Raw genomic sequence first — 20427 nt, forward strand, 5'->3', positions numbered from 1 at the left:
TGATGACGTTAAACAACTCTCGGACGGCCTCTGATCCTGTCGTCGCCAGCCGACGACAGCGTTTGATTCGCTCATGAACCCCAGCTGATACAAGAGCGCTTCTCCCCCGAGGAGAATATCGCCATCAGCAGACGGGACTCCACCGCCGTGGAATGAATATCAGATATGGTTCAATGAGATGACTCCCTCAATCCATCACCGAATGAGCCAGGTTTGAAGATTTGGGGATGAAAGGGAATGGAAATGGTTTCCAAGAATATGAAATTGTGGTATTTCCAGCGCATAGGAACTTGCGAGTCATGATGCGGGGACGCCACGGTTCCGCGCCGGTCGAAAGCTGGGAGACCATGAAAGACTTGCATGCAAAATAGGAGCGCTCATGAGAGACACATCGCGGAACCCTTCCTCCATGATCGGAGTCTAGCCCATAAGAAACAGCTGCATATGAAACGAGTTCGAGAACTTCTGGACCCTGTTTAAGGATTTTTCCCTCCGCTGGACACTCAGGAACCGGAGTCGGACTCTCGAGTCGAGACTTCAGACATTTCCATCCTACGGGTGGCTGAAAAGTCAGACGCTTCTTCTTGAAGCGAGATGTCTTCCAGTGCAAAATACGAGGGATTTGATTCTGATGTGACTCGTCCACCCTAGAGCTCTGATATTTGACTCTCGGAGGAGAAATGAGATCATAATCCTATCTCTATTCGTTACCGAATCGACATCGTTGCAAAATCACCGATTTCGGGAGAAAGCGCCCCAAGAGAACTTATCCTCTCCCGAGAGCTTGTCGAGGAGTCTCATACGCCCAGTCTCCGATTCTCAAAAAGGAGGTTGCCCGACGTCGCGTTGGCTGGCGTCTCGAGGAGAAGTACCCGTTATGGAACACCTAAGGGAAATTCCCATAGAACCCCAGTTCATTCGGGGGCCGTACAAGTTATGGAACACTCCATAGAAGTCTACGGGGAGCTCCGTGACCGGGTCACGGAGCCCCATGTTAAAAGTATGGTTCCATAACTGGCACCTGTTCCATGACTGGTACTTCCCCCTACCTGTAGAGTTTCAGAACAATTCGTGCGGATCAAGTTCACCTGGCTCCATAGAAAAAATGAGTTCATTTTCCCGAGCAGCAGAGCACTTTGGTGATTGAGCCGAGTGCCACACGTCAGGTGCGGTATAATAATGTACGTGAGAAGACCCACGCGCACAATCATTTCTTCACGGCACCTTCGCTCTTCAGCAGAATAAATCGAACGAGCGATCGATGTCTGCTAGGATTCCGGCTGCCTGAGAGGGTGGAAATCGTCAATCTAAATCGACGATGGGTTTCCTCGGTGATGGGTTTTATTGTCGTTCGACGCATCGTAGCTCTCAGTCGATTGAGACATCGAGCATGTACTCTTGTTGTGAGCAACATCAACATCAAAGACACTTCAGGCCATGGGGGTTGCAATAAGGCGCAAACTTGTACGTCAAAGACGGTGACGAGTCCCACGGGGGTGGGTGTACACGTGCAACTCCCTATCCTAGGACCTACATGGCGAATGCGATGCGAGAATGACAGCCACGCACGGTTGGTTGGTTTCCGATCTTGATCAAACCGAGATGGAGGGACCAGGGCATCTTCGGCGACAGAGGAGCTCGTCCGGAAAAGCCATCGTCCTCGGATGAGCTAAAGTGCTAGGGTGGGCCATTCCTGTATCGATTGACCCGTGCAGTCGACTGAGCTCTATCTAGTCATTGCATAACTCCTGCAGTTGGATGGTAGGAATTTTCAAATAACTTCTTCCCCAGAAAACCGGTAAATGTGACCGCTTCACGATGTAAATGGGTAAACTTCATTTCCGGTCTCCCGGTGATTCATACGAGGATGGAAGCCGCCAGCTCGCTCGACCTGACGCTAGCCTGCGATCGTGGGCCAAGCAGCTCACGTGAATCTGAGTCGTGACGTCATCAAAGTCGTCTTCCCACCTGCGGCATATGTGCTGGGAATTGACCATCCTGGAATAGAAACCCGATCGCATTTCCCAGACAGCTCTGATCAACGTGTGAAGATATTTCCACGTCAGCAGTGATCTGTCTAGGCTGCGGCGGAGTGAGTGAGACTCCTGAAGTGATGCTTAGGCGTCCATCGCCAGATCACATGCGACCGTTATGTATGGATGTATGTGAGTCCCGAGGCAGTTGCCCGAACACGTCGCGAAAGTGTCCTAGACCGCTCCAGAGTATTCTCCAAGGCATTTCGTGGTTGTCCGAGCAGGGCACGACAAGTAGCTGCACAACTCGAGCCAATATAGGGATCTTCTCCAGGATAGCGAGAGGTGGAGGTAGACGGGAGCGGCCCACCTGTTCCCGAGCCCATCCGGTAAATGTCGACCGAAAGTGTCGCCCGTCCCACCTCCGTCCGGAAACTTCGGAGTCATATAGGAAACGAGAATACCTAGCTTATAGAACTAGTCGAGACATTCGCCTACGTCTTCGATCTTCGAGAAAGTTCTCCGGGTCGCATCCGTGGTCCCTACGGACTACTGCTGACGGAGACCAACAACTTAGCGAAGGTGTTCCCTCCTGAAACATTGCATCAGCTCTCGGCGGAGCCCTGTCTGGGCTAGGGTTCCGCGTTCCGAGAATCATTTCTGGCCCGACGAATTGAAAGGACCCCGCTGATAAATGGATTTAAGTTCAATACGAAATACATAGAGTGGACGGTGGTTGGGGTCGCTCAGGAACTCCCACTCCAAATTGATCGTAAACACCGCCTGCCTGATTGACCGCGTGGCGGCGGGGTGGGTGCTCACTCAGTCAGTTGGTGACTCTGTAACTGTTAATACGACCCGAGAGATCCGTTGTAGGGAGGAAGATTGTTAAGGCTGTTGTTGTTGTTGCTGCTGCTTCTGGGCGGGTCACAATCGTCGAAAGACAATCGGTGAACATCGTGCGCTGACGTCACCGAGTGAGGGACGCTTGTTTGCCGTAAAGAGAGAGAAACTCATCTGAGAAAGGGTCGAACCAATGGCAAGCGTCTTCGCGAGGGGAGTCGCGGAGGTGAGCTTCGAAGCAACACGCGCGCGATTATCATCACAGCTCAACAGTCTCAGATCAGCAACAGCCTAGTAATCACCAAGCCGTCTTCGTCGTCGTGGTAGTCTTCGTCGTTCGAACTTCACCTTATAGTTGGAGTTCGCGCAGGAAGTTCGACGGAGAGCCGACCCGTACATAGCTAGCCAGCAACAGACCCTCCGGAAAGTTTCACGCACCCCCTAACAATCTCAGTATCTACACTTTCTTCTTTCCTGTGGACTCATCTGAATCAGGTAAGCTGGGAGCTTGCTTCTCGCCGTATAAACCCCTCTTAGGATCATCATCTACTTCAACTACATCGAGAGCTTCCAAGTATCGAGCCCGAGAGGAGGGTCCGCTGGCTCCGTAGAATCTTCCGAACCAGAGTACGTAGCCCTTGTTGTCCAAACAAACCTGGAAGATCTCCTTCTTGTCCTCGCGATCCGCGGAAGCTCCGCGATTCCCGATCGCATTGCTCGCGCTTCGGCATCGTCCATCGATAGTCGACGCGATGGGGCTAGCTACCGGACAATCGAGCTTGACTTGTTGCCGTCACTTCTGAGTTTTGTCTTCAGAATGCTCAAGCCTCAAAGCTTCTTCCTTCCCCGCGACGGGCGCCGACGTTGTGCGAAGCTCATGTGTTTGCTCGCTCTGCGCGTTCGGTCGTTAGTTTGCCATTGCCGCCAGAATCGCCGACCAGCTATCGTGTCACAGTATTTGTTCCCTCTGGGGAATACCGATAATATTACTCACGGTGTCGTCGACGACGTTGTCGTTGTCACTGTCGTCTAAGTCGTTGTGGGCATCGTCGTCGTCGTTGTCGTCATCTTCACTTATTTCGTCTCCGCACCATGTGTCTATCTGACAGTTGCTATCGTCAGCTCCAAAGCACCGCCTGGGCGATATACACGAGATCTTCTCTCGAGACAACTCGGATGCTTCTTCTGACTATCGTAATGGCTCAATGCGTCTATTACAAGGGTCGATAATAGTGAGCGGACGGAACTAACTCGATACCCTAAGGAAGCGACAAAACTCCACTCTGCTTATTGATCTCGCAGCGAGAAAAAAAAAGGGATCAAGTCGGACCTGAGTCCGGGCCTGAGCTCTCATTCTCCCGTTCCTGCTCTCTTCGAGCCTCTGACGATCGCATCCGGATGTCTCCTGGCTGAGGAGATCTGCTCACGGAATGAGCTCTTCACCCAAACTTTGAATACGTTCATTGAAGTCCCGTGGCTCCGATACGGCAGCGCAAATCCGTCTATTCCGATACGCCTCAGATGGGCGGTAGCCTTTGAAAACCTGCGGAAACTCTCCCGGCACCTGATAGCATCCCAGAATGTTCGGGAGGGCTGGTTGACTGGCTTTATTTTTCTCTCAAAATCATTGATGACGATCCGGAGAGTAATTGTTTTTTGACCCGCTTGTTGGTCGGAGCAAAAAAAACACAAGAGAACCAGCGAGAGAAAAAAAAATGCGGCCGTTCGAAGGCGTCTGTCTTCTGAAGCGTTTTGCTGCCTTCACGACCACGACGAACGCCGTCCGTCGTCGCCGCCGCCGCCATCGACGACCTGTCTGCTTCAGTCACTTGACTAACTTCACCATTGATCGAACTCTTGTGAGCTTTCGAGCTCTTGAGGGCCGCCCCATGAGAATTCTTTCGCGCTTCTTCAAGAAGACGAAGAAAGAAAAAACGGCACATCGCGGCCACAATCGGCCGCCACATCGAGCCGGCCGCCGATTCCATAGAATCCAGCCGCAGCAGTAGCAGCAGCATCGTCGACATCGAAAGAAGTCGTCGTCGCAGATGAGCGAAAGTTTCGATGCTTTTTACCTCAACTGCCCTCGATCGATCCCGTCCCGATGTTGCGTTACTCGATTAGTGGCCGTCATTGTTTCATTATCAGGCGTAAAGAACGCCGCTGCTGTAGAGCCAATAGCGGTCAGACATTCCTCACGGAACACCTCGGTGTCGTCAGGTGTTCGGCAGCCCTCGTTGACATCATTTTTCGGCGAGCGATCCTTATTACTGCCGGCTCTGATTCCGGCTCTCCGAATCGACCGTCCATCGAACTGACTCGGGAGCTGATCCGTCGGTCGGAACATAGAGATTAGGCGTGAGAGAAACGAGAGGGCAAGATCCAAGTCAAATGCGACTAGAACGAAGAAGGCGTACTCTTGTCAGAAGCGACTCTCCAGATTGAGAATAGCCGCTCGAGAATCGAGCTTCGGGATCGTTTCCGCCGACAGAGTTGTCACGGACTTTGCGAGGGGACGCCCGCCGTCTCATTCAGTCGGCTTCCTTCCCTGTGGTTTTCCCCTTCGTTTCTTGTGATTCCGTGAACATGGTTCCAATGAAAAGCAATTACGTGACGTTAGCCCGCGATTCGATCGATCGAGCATTTGAATGACGGCATGGACGCATTGTACAAGTTCGTTCGGCAAGAACACAGGCCAACACACATACATTCACAAACTGACAGATGATCATAGTCGTTTCGGCAACCCACGATCTCGCAGAAAGGGTTGTCCAAGAGTAATCGCAGACGGCTTGGCGCCGGCTGCCTCTTCTCAGACTAGCTCCAGACCTGTTCGCGCGCAAGGACCCTTGCGCTGCCAGTTCCTCTGTTTTCATAAGCCGGCGCTCCGAAACTAAGCGCGAAGTAGGTCAACGAGCCGAGTGTCTCCGCTTCTCATGACAGAAATCATTCTCGGGAAATTCCAGATGAACAAGCGGCCCACAACCTCTCAGGAGCCGGGAGCGTTGAAGCGCCTTCGGGCGGCGAGTCCGTCGTACTCTTATCTGGTGCTGCTTCTAGTTCTTCTGCTCCAGCCTGAGCCCAACGAAGCGCGCATCTTGCACAAAAGGTCCATCATAGAGAACGGCTGCCGCGGGAATTACGTACCCACCTTCGAACAATACTATTACAAGCTGGACAGGTTTTGCGAGGAGTGCTACCTACTTTACCGCGATCCCGCTATCTCAAAGCAGTGCCCGTAAGTATCAGCTTTCATAGCGATTATCTCAAAACCCATAGAACCGCGTTTATTTTGCTTCAATCTCGTCAGATTCTCGCTGAGGGGAACTATCGCTCCATGTCCTCAATTCCGGGATCTCGAGTGTGCCACCCGCGGGAGGAACGCGAGCTCCCGGAAGATTTGACCCCTGAGTTAATTAGAGAATAAGATAAAAAAGTAAAAGATCAATCAGCCCAGCCGGGGGAATTTATTCCCGAGATTTCCCATGGTGTGCAGTAACCCAGATGCGGGTGGCGTTCGTGCTACAATTATTGTGGGCTCGAGAAATTTCTTCGAACAAGGGTATAAGAACGAGCTGTTCGTGTAATGGTCATTGAGCTTGCGTGATTGCGAGAAGCTTGGATGTTGTCTTGAATAATATAAAGTTTGCTCTTGATCGACGGGACCAAGAATCAAGTCCATAACGATCCTTTCAGCATTCGCTGATCGCCCTCAAACGGATAGATAAAAAGAAATGTCCATACGCGCAATGATTATTATGCTTTTCATCACCCGGCTCGGAACGACGATGATTACCATAGTTATTGAAGACAACGTCGGTCGTTTGCCGCGTCGTCGACGTGGGTTTATCCACGGATCCGAGCTCATTGTCGACTTCTTCGACTCGTTCGTTTTTCTTCCTGTCGATAATTGTGCAAGGCGGCTCTGTCCCAGCCGGGAGTCGAGGACGTCCGTCGGAGTAATCGCTAGTATCTGACATTGGGTCCAGCCTTTACTCAGGGACCCTATGGGAGGACGGAGAACGTTCTGCCTACTCACCGAAACGCCTAACGGAGCTCTCCGTTTTACAGGAAAGATTGCTTCCGAAACGAAGTTTTCAGAGCTTGCATTCAGGCACTGATGCTTGAAACACAGATGAAAGGCATCGACAAAATGATCAACGTGCTTGCCGGTTAGAGGCCCGCCGCTCTGCACCGTCATCGTTCGCATCTCCGACCTCCCCCGCCCGAACGATGCGCATCCGAAAACCTTCACAGCCAGGAACCAAACCCTTGCCGGCCTAATGAACCCTATCGCGTGGATCAATTCCGGATTCTGCGATTTTCCGCCAACCTCCCGACGCAAAAACTGCGTTCCAGTCACCACAACAAGCATATCGGCGCCGTTCCATCGTAAAGCGAGAAAGACGCGTCTCGATATCATTCCGACTCATTCCAGACCCCCATTGACTCCTCTTGTTGTCTCTACGAGTAGGATAGACTCCCAGAGCACCATACTTTTTATATTCTACGGATTCAAATGAGACAGAGATGACGAGAAAAGAGCGCGATGAGAATAATTGTCTCCTATGCGCGTATCTGACGTCCCCATATAATGATCGGTTACAATTACAACGAAACGTTGTAGAGCGAGAGTATCGTCGATGAGCATTCAGTTATGTGTAGCAATTGTAAGAGTTCTGTCACGTCGAAAGATGTTCGTTTGATCCCCCTCAAAGTGTAGAATATCGCGACTAATTTATTCTTCACGTGTCAGTCTCCGGCTGCGGGATCAGCTATCGCAATTCATCGCAAGCTGCTCAAGCTGCTTCATCGATCAGTCGAGCGGAAGGCGAACAAGCATCGATCGATTGATGAGTCGATTGAATGGCCTCAGAATCAGGCCATCGATCAGCTAATCCTTCCCTAGAACGTGTACAGGCCTGGGCAGCCGTGGGACAATGTCCAGATCGATCGATCAGGGTATCGATCGATCGGAACCCATCATTCCGAAAATGTCCCCGACAGCCATTTCATCATCTGTGTAATAACTTTCATGATTATTAATTGTAACAATTTGTTTTCGATCTGACCACTTTTAGAGCGTGTGATTTTTTCCTCTCGCGTGCAGCGGAGGCGCGAAGTCATCCATTTGTGAATCATTGATCACTCATTTGCGATCATTACAATCAATCGCGGATATTTCGACGACGACTCAGCCGTCAAGGATCCCTCTATACTCTCCTGCCTACATTGACCATCTTTCAGTTCACGAATCTGTTGAAGAGTTCCATAACGTAGTGCATTTGCTATTTAAAGAATTTATCAGCTCTGCTCTTCTGGTTGTACAGCTCGTCTTCGATTGGGAATATGCTTGATGAGAAGATCTCTAGACAGAACTGTTCTGCTCAGCAGAAGCAGCAGTACGAGTTCATGGTGAGGAGCAGCTTCGAGAACGACCGATTCTCCGACCTGGAGAGTCGACGAAAAGCGACGATAATCGTATCCGCATTCGTTTGTTTTGCCTCATGCCTCTGTGGAAGGTCTACAGTCTACACAGATATCGGCATCTGGTGATGATGCATAGAATTTCAGCAGAGAGCGCGATGTAGCACGATGGCTTTCCTCCCATCTGCATCCTCGTATGAGTCGCGCAGCTGCGAGCGATCCGACCGTTGGCTTTAATGCGTTTCAGTTCGATGTCAATAAAGAGAGTGGAAACGAGAACGGGCTAGATCTTCGAGGAAACGAAACGACAATTATCGCATTCCTTATTATCATTATTATTATTTTATGATTATTATTCTACCACGAAAACGAAAGGACGAAGTTATATCTTATCATCATGTATCATCACGAGAGACTCATTGCGAACCGCTGTTGCTGCAGCGACGCACATCTGGCTTCTGTCCACCTAAATGACTTCCATCATAATGATCGGACCTGTTAATAAAGACGTTATGTGCAAAATTGAGTTTTCTTGCATGGCCACCCACCGCCCGTTCAAGAATCACGAAATTATCATGGATTGTTCTCCTCAGGACGATGCCCGTACTCCTATTCCCGTCTTTTCGAATGCTCCTTCATGGGCGTCTAGACGAGCATTACCTGCCCGACGGTCGCACGATAAGGGGCCACTGTATTCCAAGTATATCGAATGGAGTATATCATTTCCGGGCTTCGCTTCCCAAGTCTTGAACACTAACTCATTGCTCAGGACTCAGGAAAGCATCCGTCACTCGTCACCTCTGACCTTTTTTCGACGCGTGTCGCGAAAATTATTGCAATGCTGAGGATGTTGTACGCTGACTCAGGAGCGCTCGATTCGCCGAGGACCGGGGATCCAGGGAGCATTCTGTTCTCTAGAAAGCGTGGACGTCTCTCCAAGCTCCGACCTTATCGCCCATAAGAGCATTTTCTCAATGCTCTTTATCTTCAGCGAACGCTCTTTTGTGACAACAAAGTCGACCTCTACTCGTGTCTCTGCAGGCGAGCCAGGTCACACGACGGTGTTGATGGATATCCGCGAAATCTTGATGTCGCGAGCGAAAGTGTGTGTTTTCGTTTTGAAGGAATGTGATACTCTTGATGAGGGAAAGCAAACTCCTACGCATTTGGGAGTGAAGACTCGAGTTGCAACTTCGAGGCTGCGACGAAGGTGCATTTCCGCGTCTCAACTCCCTCTAGACCCGAGACTGGACTCATCCCAGCCTTATGCCGAGAGGACGAGCTCGGATCCATGATTCATGAACCCTTCTCGGTCTTCAATACACGCCCCACCTTCCTCCCATATCCATTCATTGAGCAAAAAATCACTGAGAATCGACGCAACGAAGATCAAGCTTGCTACCGAACGAGGCTTTATTCCCACTTGAGGAATATCGAATCGCGGCGTTGATCCGTCACTTCAGCAAGCAGTTCTCGGCATTCAAAGAAATTTCCTTCGCACTCTCCAACGATATTGATGGGCAAACCGTGGTTGAAAGAATCCTCAGCGACCTGAAGGGGAGAAAGCCGACATTAGGTATGTTTCCGAGACTCAAATAATTCCGGAGCGTCTCTCCAAGTCGCATTTCGTCCGGGGATATCGGTGAATTAGGTCCCCCTTCAGCAGAGGTGGATTCCAACTGAAAATCTTCCGGCTCATCTCCTCTCCGCGCTCTGCGGATGCAGGCACTCCGTGCTCGGAATACATTCTCGTAAAGACAAGTGACTCCCACGCACGAACGCTCAGTAGCGAAAGCTTCAATTTTTCCGCGATGTAATTTATTTCGAGTGGCTCGGTCCTCGGAGTGATGCGAGTGTGAGAGATGGTTTTAGCGGCGAGGAGAGGAGGAGCTCCCGAAAGTCGTCCTCCGGAAAAAGCTGCCGTCTATTTTCGGAGAGCGACACCTTATAACGCCGACATGGCATTCCTCTTGTGCGTGGACCTTCGATTTAGATAAGCACAAATGACAGCCAACGTGACCCCTCTTAATCTCAGCGGAAGTTCTTCCACGCGCGCAACCGGTTCATCCAAATCATGTTTTCGCGATCCCGCAAAAGTAGCGCCAGGCCGACTGCGATCTAAATACCTACCTCTGGGTTGTTGCCGAGGCAATATACTGTTCGGGACTCAATCGGAAAGAAAAAACGAGATGACGAGTTCAGCTTTGATCCGTCCTCAGTCGGCTCGAACGATCGAGCAGACTCAATGCGCACGCGGATTTATCTAATTCAATGAGGTCCCCGGACTCTGCATCGGAGCCGAACCTCTCGCTGAGTGACGCAGGATCCCCATTGAGGATTCCGAAACCCAAATTAAACTACAGGGATGTGCTCAGCACATTCACATCGCCGAACGGCAGGAATTATCTGACTCAGTCAGGAGCGGAAACTTTTCGAGATCCTCATCGCTGCGCAAACGATTGCAGGGTCGCTCAGGGTCAGCAGTACCCTTCACAGTACAGCGGGGCCTGACGCAGGGCCGATGTTTCGAGCGGGGTGTTCTGAGCGGCCGGTGAGGTTCTAACCGAACCACCTGACCTTCGAGGAAATCATATATTCGTCAGAACTCGCTGGGAGAAGCTCCATGCACCGCAGGTATGTTCTCATGTTTATACTTTCTTAGGGTCCGGAGCGGGACAACGCTTCGCCAGAGAATCGTCCGTTCGAGCGCCAGGGGTTCCGGTGAGACGGGGTAACGACCGCGGAGTCGGGGGTAGCTCCGCGCTTCGATGCTCTGGTTTCTCGGAGAGAGCTCGAATATCCTGGAAGGCTACTTACGCTCTCGGCACGACCACGTTCATGGGTGTGATTCTGACGAAATCCAGCTCCATCTTTGGAGAACGAATCAGCTCTTTGGCCACATATCTGAAAGAAATCTCCCTGATCTCGCCGAGATCTTCCGATGTTGTGATTAGAGCTGAGTTACTTGAACCGGAAGGCATCGAAGACCTGGGGAAAATACGAAGACCGTCAGGCCGACAAGGCGGTAGGAGCTAGGAATCCGATCGGGTTCTGAGATCATGTGCACTAATTCTAGAGCAGGGGTGCACAACGAAAGGTCTGCGGGCCGCAAACAGCCCTCGGCGTCGTCCCGTGCGGCCCGCTACGCTAATCTGAGTGTTCACGACGAGCGGGTCGGAATCGGGAGGAAATGCCGACCGCCAAACATTTCATAAACATGGCCATGGTAGACTTGGAATGGGGAAAAAGTCTAACCGACCGATGACAGACGCTCACTTTTCCACATTGTTTCGGAAACTGAAAGATGGAAAGCACCTTCGTCCAGAATCGGATCATCGAGGATTGCCACGGCCCGCCGTTCGTTTTCGGACCGGGAGAGTGGCCCTCGAGATCCCCGGAGCTGTGCACACCTGTTCTAGGGCCCACTTACATCGGTGTCTTCACTTTGAATTCCTCTGTGTTCTTGGAGCCCTTGATTGTCAAGAAGAACGATCCGTCAACCGAGGCAGCGATTTTCCTTGAACCTCCACGCTCGGTCCGCCGCATTTTGATTGCGACATTGTAGTGGAACACTAGCGAGAAGTTAGGAGACTCAGGTCGGATTCTATTAAGCGATAGAGGAATTCTGATCGCTGATTCCCTAACGCCAGGAGGAATTAAAAACAAGGACTCACGACAGTAGTTGTCGCCGGACGGCGCTGTGTCGAAGAACATTCTCTCTTCATTGTTCACATCCGCGAACTGCTTGAAGTATGCCATCGAATCGTAATTAGCCGGAGCGCATTTTGACCCGTCAGCACCACAATCATAGCAGCGTCCGCCTTTAAACATCTCGTAATTTTCGCAGCTAAACGCCACCGGCACACAGGAATTCTTGGGGTTTAAGAAATTCCTCACGTAAACCGTCGACATCAAATGGTGGCAAGCTCCGACTTTCGAAAGGCCTCGAATACCCGTCTCTTTGAAGTCCCTCATCCTTAAATGGGAGCGAAACTCTTGGGTAACGTCGGCACCCGAGGAAATACTTACAACCAGAGCGGCTAAAGAAGTCTTGTTCACCAAACCGGAATAGTCCCTGCATTGAGGGAGAACGATAGCGGGCATGGGGTTTCAGTTCGCCTCCCTTCGCTCACCTCCCAATCAATTCACACCCGGGCATTTTTTCCCCTCCGTTGGGGAAGAGATCCAAATGTCCCAGAGGCTCACTGAAACCGAGACCCAAAGATGTCACGAAATTTCTGGAGTCCGTGTGAAGAGCCTCAACGAATTGAGCGTCTGTTGTATCCAATCTGACGGAGCGCGGCAGATGTTGGAAAAACGGTTCCGCAGGGTCGAGGCCCGTGATCCGAGCGATTTTTCCATCGAGAGCGGCGCCCGCGTAACCAGCGATATGGGCGCCTAGACTGTGTCCGTAGATATGGATGGAATCCAAACTGATGCCGAATCTAGCCTGCGATAGAGCGCAACATTTCCAGGTTCAGCGGGAAACCGGTCGAAACTCAGAGAAGGTGATTTCATTCATTTTATCCATAGAGGATGATTCAGGAAACAAGCACCTGGAGCTTCTTGACGAGCACCGCGATTTCAGCCCCGACAACTCGTGTATTCGCGGCCGCTTGCGTATAAGGGAGACCGTTTCCGCCCATCCAATCAACGATGATCACATTGAAATCCTCGCGAATCAGAAGTTCGGTTTTCAGGAGCGCCTGCCACTCTCCGAAGTATTGAGTGTCCAGAAAACCGTGCGCTATAAACTGAGCGAGAATCTCTTGAATCGGAATTCACTACGAAACGTGAGGGGAACAAAGAGAATCGGATCTAAAAGGAGAGTTGCGTCATTCCTAACAATGCGGGTCACAGAGAGGGATTCTTGAAATATACCTTGGTCTCCAGACTAGCATTGAAGTTTATCCTGTCGAGCAGCTTCCCTTGAATGTTGTAACCGGCGACGACGTCCGGCGTATACATGTTTTTCCTCGTGTGGAACATGAATTTGGTGTTAATCGTCTCACGTGAGTCCACCGCGACGTTCATCATCCTCCACAGGGGGTGGAAGAAATCGGTCGTTATTGGGAAACATCCCAGCTCGCCGAGACACCGATTGTCTGTGGATGGGAGCAAGAGTCCGAGTTCAGAGTTGGTCAAGCGAATCTTGCGCGGCTCTGCGAGACTGCCGCGAAAGGCAACGGAATTACAAGCTAGAGCTAGGGAACCCACGCGGAAAACTGTTACGATGAAATGGAATCGGATGCTAAATTCCCACCCTCGGAGCTTGAAAACGTTGAATTCGCTTCTCTCGGAATAGATACCTCGAGGAGACTCGATTCCGGAACGCAGAAAAGTATCATCTCTTTGAACAACGTCTCACACCAGGCCTGCTCCACCAGCGATAATCGTGCCCTCTCGGCCTCGTACTTCCGAATGTTGATCGCCGATCTAAAAGTCTGACGCTCATTGCTGAAACTCGTGGGCTCGAGGCCAGACATGAGGCTAGACTGCCGACATTGGTGGTGGAAGCGACTAAGGAGCCAGAATCGGTCCAGAAGAAGCTTCGAGGCTTCGAAGCCACTTTTCTGATCAAAACTCCATTTCCGACGTCATACGCGACGTTTCTCGAGAGCCTCGACGTGGTCGGAATGGGAACTCGGACGGCTCCCCGGGACCTAATCCGCTTAGCTTTTCGCTGCCGGAATGACATAAGATACTCCGCATAAGATGCAGACTCACAATTAGCGAAGAGAAACCCCAAAGCAGGAACAACTCTTTGCGTGGTTGATTGCTAGGTCGAGGGAGCGTGTTGTCAAGGCGCACACTTACTCCGAGTGTGGGGATGGACGACCGGCACGAGCGAGCTCCTCACAGGAGCTACCAAAGCAGCGACCGCCAATGGCAACAGTTTCATTCTGGACAAAGGTCCAATCGTGGAGTTCTCAACGGCTTCTTGAGAATTCATGGTCTTAGATGGAGAGATTAGGCTTGAGGGATGTCAGTCAAATTAAGCAAAGGGTGAACAGTCCTTGAATCGGGAATTGAATCTATTGAGGCGTCCAGAGGCAATGACGAGTAATTCGAGGGGCGAACTTGTCCGAACGGGGACATGGCGGGAGAGCAGGATTGAATGAAAAGTTTGATTCTCCCCCGACTTTCTCCCCGAAAATAGGGTATCACGATGGCGCCCCCGTACATTTCTAGGAGATATCGCGAAACGATCATATCCCGCCATCGTATTCGAGAGGCTTGAGTTTTTTAACTTCCACGTCGAGATTTCTGATGAGATTGTCGGAGCACGAATCGAACGATGAGCGGAATATCGAAGGGCTGTCACGCCGTCTGTAAATCACGAATTTGAAAGAAGGCTCAATCCGTCAACGCAAGCCATCTATAAGCCGTCCGCTCCTCCATTTATCAAAATCCCACGTGATTTAAATGATAGTTTGCATACAGTTGTTGCTTTTACACGCTTTCAATTGAGGATGGGAACAACTTTTCTGCAGGTGACCCAAAACACCCCTCACGTTTCTTTGGAAGCCTTCTTCGATTCTAAATGGAAGTGGAGCCAAGCCTGAGTCCTCCCTCAATCTGAAGAGCGCCTCCTGCAGCAGCAGAGGCAAGGGATTGAAAATACTCCGGCTGAATTTCGGGACATCCATGCGAGATTCGAGATTCGTCATTGCACGGATTCTACCTGGAAACTTCTCTCTTCAAACGGAGTTCTGATTTTCTTTTCGTCGGGAAGCATTCTAGAGCACCAGACTATGTGTCCTCTGTGAGCGAGCTGGACAGCAAGTTTTCCGAGGCAGACGGGAGTGATATGACCCGGCTGGAATGAAGAACACAGAACCATGGCATCGTATTGATAAGAGACCGGAACGAGTTTTGCCGCGCAGTGAAGGGAGACTTTGCCGAGCCTGGTGAGATTGTAGCAGTTCTTTTTGATCGCCAAGGCGAGCATTTCTTCACTCATGTCGATTCCGTCAATTCTAGTGTAACCTGGAAGAATATTCGCGTATGTTACATTCCTTACGTGATCCTCTCTTAGGGCTCTCTCGCGTCCTGTTACAACACAGTCTAATCCTAGTGTTCAGCGTTTCGCGGGATGTTTTGACTTTCGTAAGCTTTTTCGCGCGACGCTCTTCAACCTTTCAGGAAACTGACCTTTTTTTCTAAGCTGTGCTCCCACGAGTCCTGTTCCGCAACCGACATCGAGGATTCTCGAAGTCTTCGGAAGATTTATCGTCGACTCAAGATATTGCACAATAATCTCAGGAGCCTTGTAAAGCGATTCTTTCATGTCGTCCTCATAATTAGCAGCCCATACATTGTACAACTTCTTGGTTTCGTCAATCGGATTGTCGCAAATGACCAGATCACACATTTGATCGAGTGAGCCCTCGGCCTGGAAGCAGTCGGTCCGACCGCTGAGTATATCCGCCCCAAGTTGACTCGAACGCGTGTTCGACGTTGGAATGTTCGACTGGCTCATCTTCACAGCAGTGGAGTGAATGCCTCACTCGAGACGCTACAGCCGGAACCGAGGCGAGGCTGCTCGTCGTTGCGTGCCTCCTTCGTTATTGCGATGATGATACCCAGGTAGAGGAACGGCCCTTGTCATGAATCGATTAATATTCATCGATATTCTCTCCCCTCGCCTCTTGAGTATGAGGCGGGCGAGGTGGCCTTGTCTCGATTCCGACTTCGAGCTCTGGGGGTCGGATAATCGTTGTGGCCGGTGATATGTCGGAGACCGATAGGGTTGTGTCGAGAATTTTCTTCGCGTCATTCCCTTGTTCCATCTTGTTCCCATGTCAATTGACCTCGGGCGGCTTTCGATTCGCGACTGGAGCGCCCGCCCAGCTGTTATCCCGGAGGCTTCCCGCGATGACCGATGTAGGTAGCTCATTGCGCAGGATCATCCAATGATGGTGTAAGCATGAACGCCAGCCTGCGTCATCGATATGGATTCGAACACCTCGACTCATGAGAGGCATCGTCAGCTACAATCCACAACGCGACAAGCCAGCGACCATCAGTCCTCTCGGTTTGCTTCTTCATCTCCGCGTGACCTTTGAATGACCCTGAATATCCCTCCCGACGGTGGAGGTCACGACCTGATTCCCAAAAGTGTGCCAACATTCGACCTCTTCTGCCCCCCCTCCGTCAAACGTTCTGAAATATCGAAGTCCCGAGCTGGGAATTCGGCCCCGATCCGGCTCGGAAACCTTCAGCTCCTTCTTCCGAAAGAGGCGGGAAATGCGGAGCGGAAGCCTCTTTTCGTGGTCTGAAGTGGCGAGATTCCCAATGCGATCGCATAGAGCTCGCGGATATCACAAGCGGGGATGCCGAGATAAATATTTCCTCTACTTGAGAGAATCTGCGTCTGGGTATGCTCCCACGTCATTGTTTTCCCCACCTCCCAACCCTCTAACTCACGCCAAAGTCTGTGGAAATACCGCCGTAGAATCAGAGATGCTTGCGACGTCGAAGGAGCTCAGCAGAAAGATCGCTGCTCGACTAATGCCGAACAGTGTCGTACGAGTCCGCGGGCAATCGTTGTCAGATATTTGAACTCCAACTTTTTCGAGCAATGAGAGGGAGAATCCGAGGAGCCGAGAGCTTTGGATTCGCTCCCGCGGATAGGTCATGGCGCAAGAGGCTTGCGCGCCGGGACATCGGCCTCCCGGGACGTTCGACGCTCTTGTGCGATTAATTTCCAATACAAGCCCAAGTCTCGGACCAAGGTCTCGGCTGCACTGATTCCCCCGACTAATCCCCCGGTAGTCCACTTCCTAAGCAAACACTTAGGTCATCGTGAAACGACGGACTCAATAAGTGGATTTGCCGAGGGAAGACGGTCTATGGGAGCTTAGAATTGGCTCGGTCAAATACATTTAGACCCCGACCAAAGCTCTTCGCGTATTATTGAGTTTTATATTTTAAGAGTAACTTTGGCTTAATGGACAACGCCGAGACGTCAACAGCGTATTTCCGAGTTCCAAACCTTATCTCCTGGATTGAGTGGTATTTTGCTGGAGACCTGGAACTTACAACCAAGGGGCGAGACTTGTCTGCCTCATCAAGCCGATCACGAGTTCGGCCTCCATACGCGGCATCAGGCGCTACGGGAATGCAAGAGGTTTCGCATGAGTAGAGATGGGCGGGGAAGCGACATGCGAAAATTTGCCGCGAGTAGCCCGCCTCTCAGAAATGGAACAGTGCCGACTTTCTGCAGAAGCCTTCTTCGCTACGTTATTGTTCGGCCGAAGAGAACTGTATTTGAAGAGACGTTTCGACTGATTTCAGTGCTGTCGCTGGCTCTCTACCTTCCACGCTTTTCGAAATAATCTACCTCATTCCGAACGGAGAATGACAGATCGTGAATCATAAAGCGTTCCAAGCTCGGGCACATTGTTCCTGCTGGACATGGCCTCGCAGACCGACATAAACTCCGGTAGCGGACATGCGATGGGTCCATTCCGGGAACGGGCCTCGAAGTCTTCTCGCTCAGCTTCGTTAGAACCATGACCCGCTCACAAATGCTCCATTTCAGGATGATGGGATCCTCTGCGAGATACGACACTGCCACCTAGGTTTCGCAAAACGCCCGAAAAAGGGGCGCGTCTCTCGGCTGCGGCTTCATGCCGTTTCTCACGGTTACCCGTACAAGTTCCATGCTGAGCTGGGCCCGCGGCTTTTTGCTAAGCCCAAGTTGTTCCGATCATATCATTCTCGATGCTAGCCCAAGCACTGCCACATCTGCCAAGTCTGGAGGACTTCTTACCCTTGGAGCGCTGAACCATAGCTCGCGTCCTCGACAAAAGATAACTTGTTTATTGCAAACCTATATGAGCTAAATAATTTTGAGGGTAGAAGCATCCTCGATCATGGTCGCTCACAAATCCGACTCTCAAAGCGTATCAGTAGACGCGATCGCACCGCTCCGAATGAGCGTACAGCGAAGCAACATGTTCCGTATCGAAACGTGTGTCCGCCATGCGGCCTCCGCCTCCCGCACTCCATGCTTCAAAAATTCGAAAACGATGCAGGACACCACAATCACGGCCACTGTGAGAACTAGTCTGGAGCCGGCCTGGAAGAACGTGAAGGTGATTCCCTGATTCCTACACATCCGAAATGACTCCGCCTCTCGGCTCGAAGACACGGCTGACCTCAATCGACAGAATATAATGGTACCGAAATATTCCCGAGGAAAATGTGTCTTGTCCCTTGCGATTCTCCCGCCAAGCTCCTTTTCCCTCTATGAATACTCCGCTTCGCAGGAGCTTCAATGCCTCCAGATGCTCCGATCAAACTCCCCTGGAATTTGGATGCCATTGCCGACAGTGACAAGGACAAGGTCAAACGAACTTTCGCAAGAGGAGTAGAAGTCTTGACTCTTGAGGGATCAGAATGGAGGAGGCCGCAAGGCTCACTGAGGGTCTCCGCCTGCGTAGCGCGGATCCTAGCCCGCGTCCTTTTAGCGATCGGTGAGCATGTAGCACTCATTTCGTCGCAGTTCTCTCTCCCTTCTCGACTTTTCACCGAAATCAGATTCTTCGAACCCTTACTGTCTGACTCCACGGAACTAGTAAGTCCGTCGCTCCAGAATTCGACATTCGCAAGTCTCCCACTCCACCTCCCCCTCAGTGCCTCCAAACAGACACTGATCCGAGCTCCGAATCAGCGATCGAAAACCTTCGAGTCATCGACGGCGTGAGCCAGGAGATGGGCTCCGCAAGTCAGCATCAGCAGGGATAACTTCGTCGTTTCATGAACAGAGGTCAGAAATGTCAGAAATGGAGAGAACTCTGGCCGGCTGACGTCACTTCGCAAGAACCCTGCCTTCCAATTCCAATCATCGCTTCATATTCCCGAAGCTCGTGTCAAAGAAAATTTCAGTCTAGGTTCCGAGATTTTTGACGTATCCTTCAATCATCATTCATTCGATGGCGGATTCCGAGAGACAAGTTTCAAGTTTCACTTATTTCCCTCCCTGTCGCACTGAACAGCTACCAGAAATTAGTTTACCCTTCACGATCACCCAAGTAAAGCCCCGAACGCTACCGAGAGTCAGAATCTTCGGGACGCTCAATCGTTGAAATCTCCGCTGGAAATTCCGCCTTGACTTTCAACATGATGATATCAGATCTAGATATCATCGAGTTGGATGTCGTCGTTCGAAGGTGACTCACGCGAGCTCGCTAATGCCTCCTTCAGGCGGGTGGGGAATTTCGGAGTCCAGAGAACAGGCTCTTTATTTTCTGTTGATGAAGACCGCATTCCATGGGAGTCGTAGTTACACTAATAAGAGAGCGATTCAAACCACAATCCAGATTACGGAATGAATCCATCGATATAAAGTTAGTCTAGGCAAGATCGATTGAGAATCGAAATCGGGCTTGCCGCCGAGGAGCTTGTGGGAGCACAGACGATTCCAGCGTCGAAGGAATCACACGTCTGACTGAAAGAGACTGAAAAACATCCTAGAAATTCAGTGCTCGCAAGGTCGATTTGCCGTAGAAGAAGTCAAGCGGCTGATTCAGGAGGAATTTTCACGTTCTCGTGGTCGATTCTGCGTCCCCTCGCTATCACCGCCCCCGATGACAGTCTGATATCACGATCCCCGAAATTCGTCGCCGGTATCATTAATCCCTCTTCCGTTGTCGTAGTTAGTGTTTCGATCCTGGATTCATCTTCTACACAGATCACACCCTCCTGATCACTCGACGCTCTTGCTCGAATGAAACTCACCGAGCTCGATTCCAATGTGACGTCTGACGTCACCTCTAGATCGACTTTCTCTCGCCTCGTTTTATCCAAAATTGTTCTCGCTCGTCCATCTCCCGATCCGAGTTCCCTTTCCGCGAATATTTTGAAATTTTCCCTCTCTTACAAGCAAGAACAGTTATTTATGATCACCGCGATAGCCCTCTCGTACATGGACGTTCATCCCAGTAAAATCTCCGGTCCTCGCCAGGTTCCGATGAGAACTACCGTTATGACGACCTGCTCGAAAACTCTACCCTCCATTTCCAGTCGTATCGTGGTTCGCCCTGACGGCCTGTATCCCTCACCCATGAATCCCGACACGAACGTCAACTCTGATCTTGCCCAGTCTAATTCTACGGCCTGCGCTGCCTTTCCCGAGATAACGTTCAACTCTGCTTCATTACACAGCCCGACAGCC

General features: G+C 51.0%; 1 protein-coding gene and 1 long non-coding RNA gene across 2 annotated transcripts; one reads left to right on the plus strand and one right to left on the minus strand.

Annotated features, from left to right (window-relative positions):
* The first annotated feature begins 3087 nt into the window (after positions 1–3087).
* ITP (ion transport peptide) lies at positions 3088–6993 on the plus strand. The gene is made up of 3 exons (XM_018641971.1): positions 3088–3311; positions 5783–6054; positions 6888–6993. The coding sequence occupies exons 2-3, from the start codon at positions 5783–5785 to the stop codon at positions 6991–6993; spliced, it is 378 nt and encodes a 125-aa protein (XP_018497487.1). The 5' UTR covers positions 3088–3311.
* Positions 6994–10720: 3727 nt separating this feature from the next.
* On the minus strand, positions 10721–13729 carry LOC100899302 (pancreatic triacylglycerol lipase). Its single transcript, XR_003777148.1, has 8 exons — positions 13612–13729; positions 13125–13348; positions 12800–12997; positions 12377–12693; positions 11918–12219; positions 11674–11815; positions 11061–11231; positions 10721–10820 (listed from the first exon to the last, which is right to left on the minus strand). It is a non-coding gene; the product is annotated as a pancreatic triacylglycerol lipase (long non-coding RNA).
* Between the last annotated feature and the right edge of the window lie 6698 nt (positions 13730–20427).

This window comes from Galendromus occidentalis, unplaced genomic scaffold, assembly GCF_000255335.2.
Source record: "Galendromus occidentalis unplaced genomic scaffold, Mocc_1.1 scf7180000075405, whole genome shotgun sequence".
Lineage (NCBI taxonomy): Eukaryota > Metazoa > Arthropoda > Arachnida > Mesostigmata > Phytoseiidae > Galendromus > Galendromus occidentalis.

What these genes read in the sequence shown, in the direction of transcription:
- ITP (XM_018641971.1), top strand. Translation starts at nt 5,783, where the DNA reads ATGAACAAGCGGCCCACAACCTCTCAGGAGCCGGGAGCGTTGAAGCGC. An exon ending in GCTATCTCAAAGCAGTGCCC is followed by an intron (nt 6,055 to 6,887) that starts GTAAGTATCAGC and finishes TCCGTTTTACAG; the next exon opens with GAAAGATTGCTTCCGAAACG.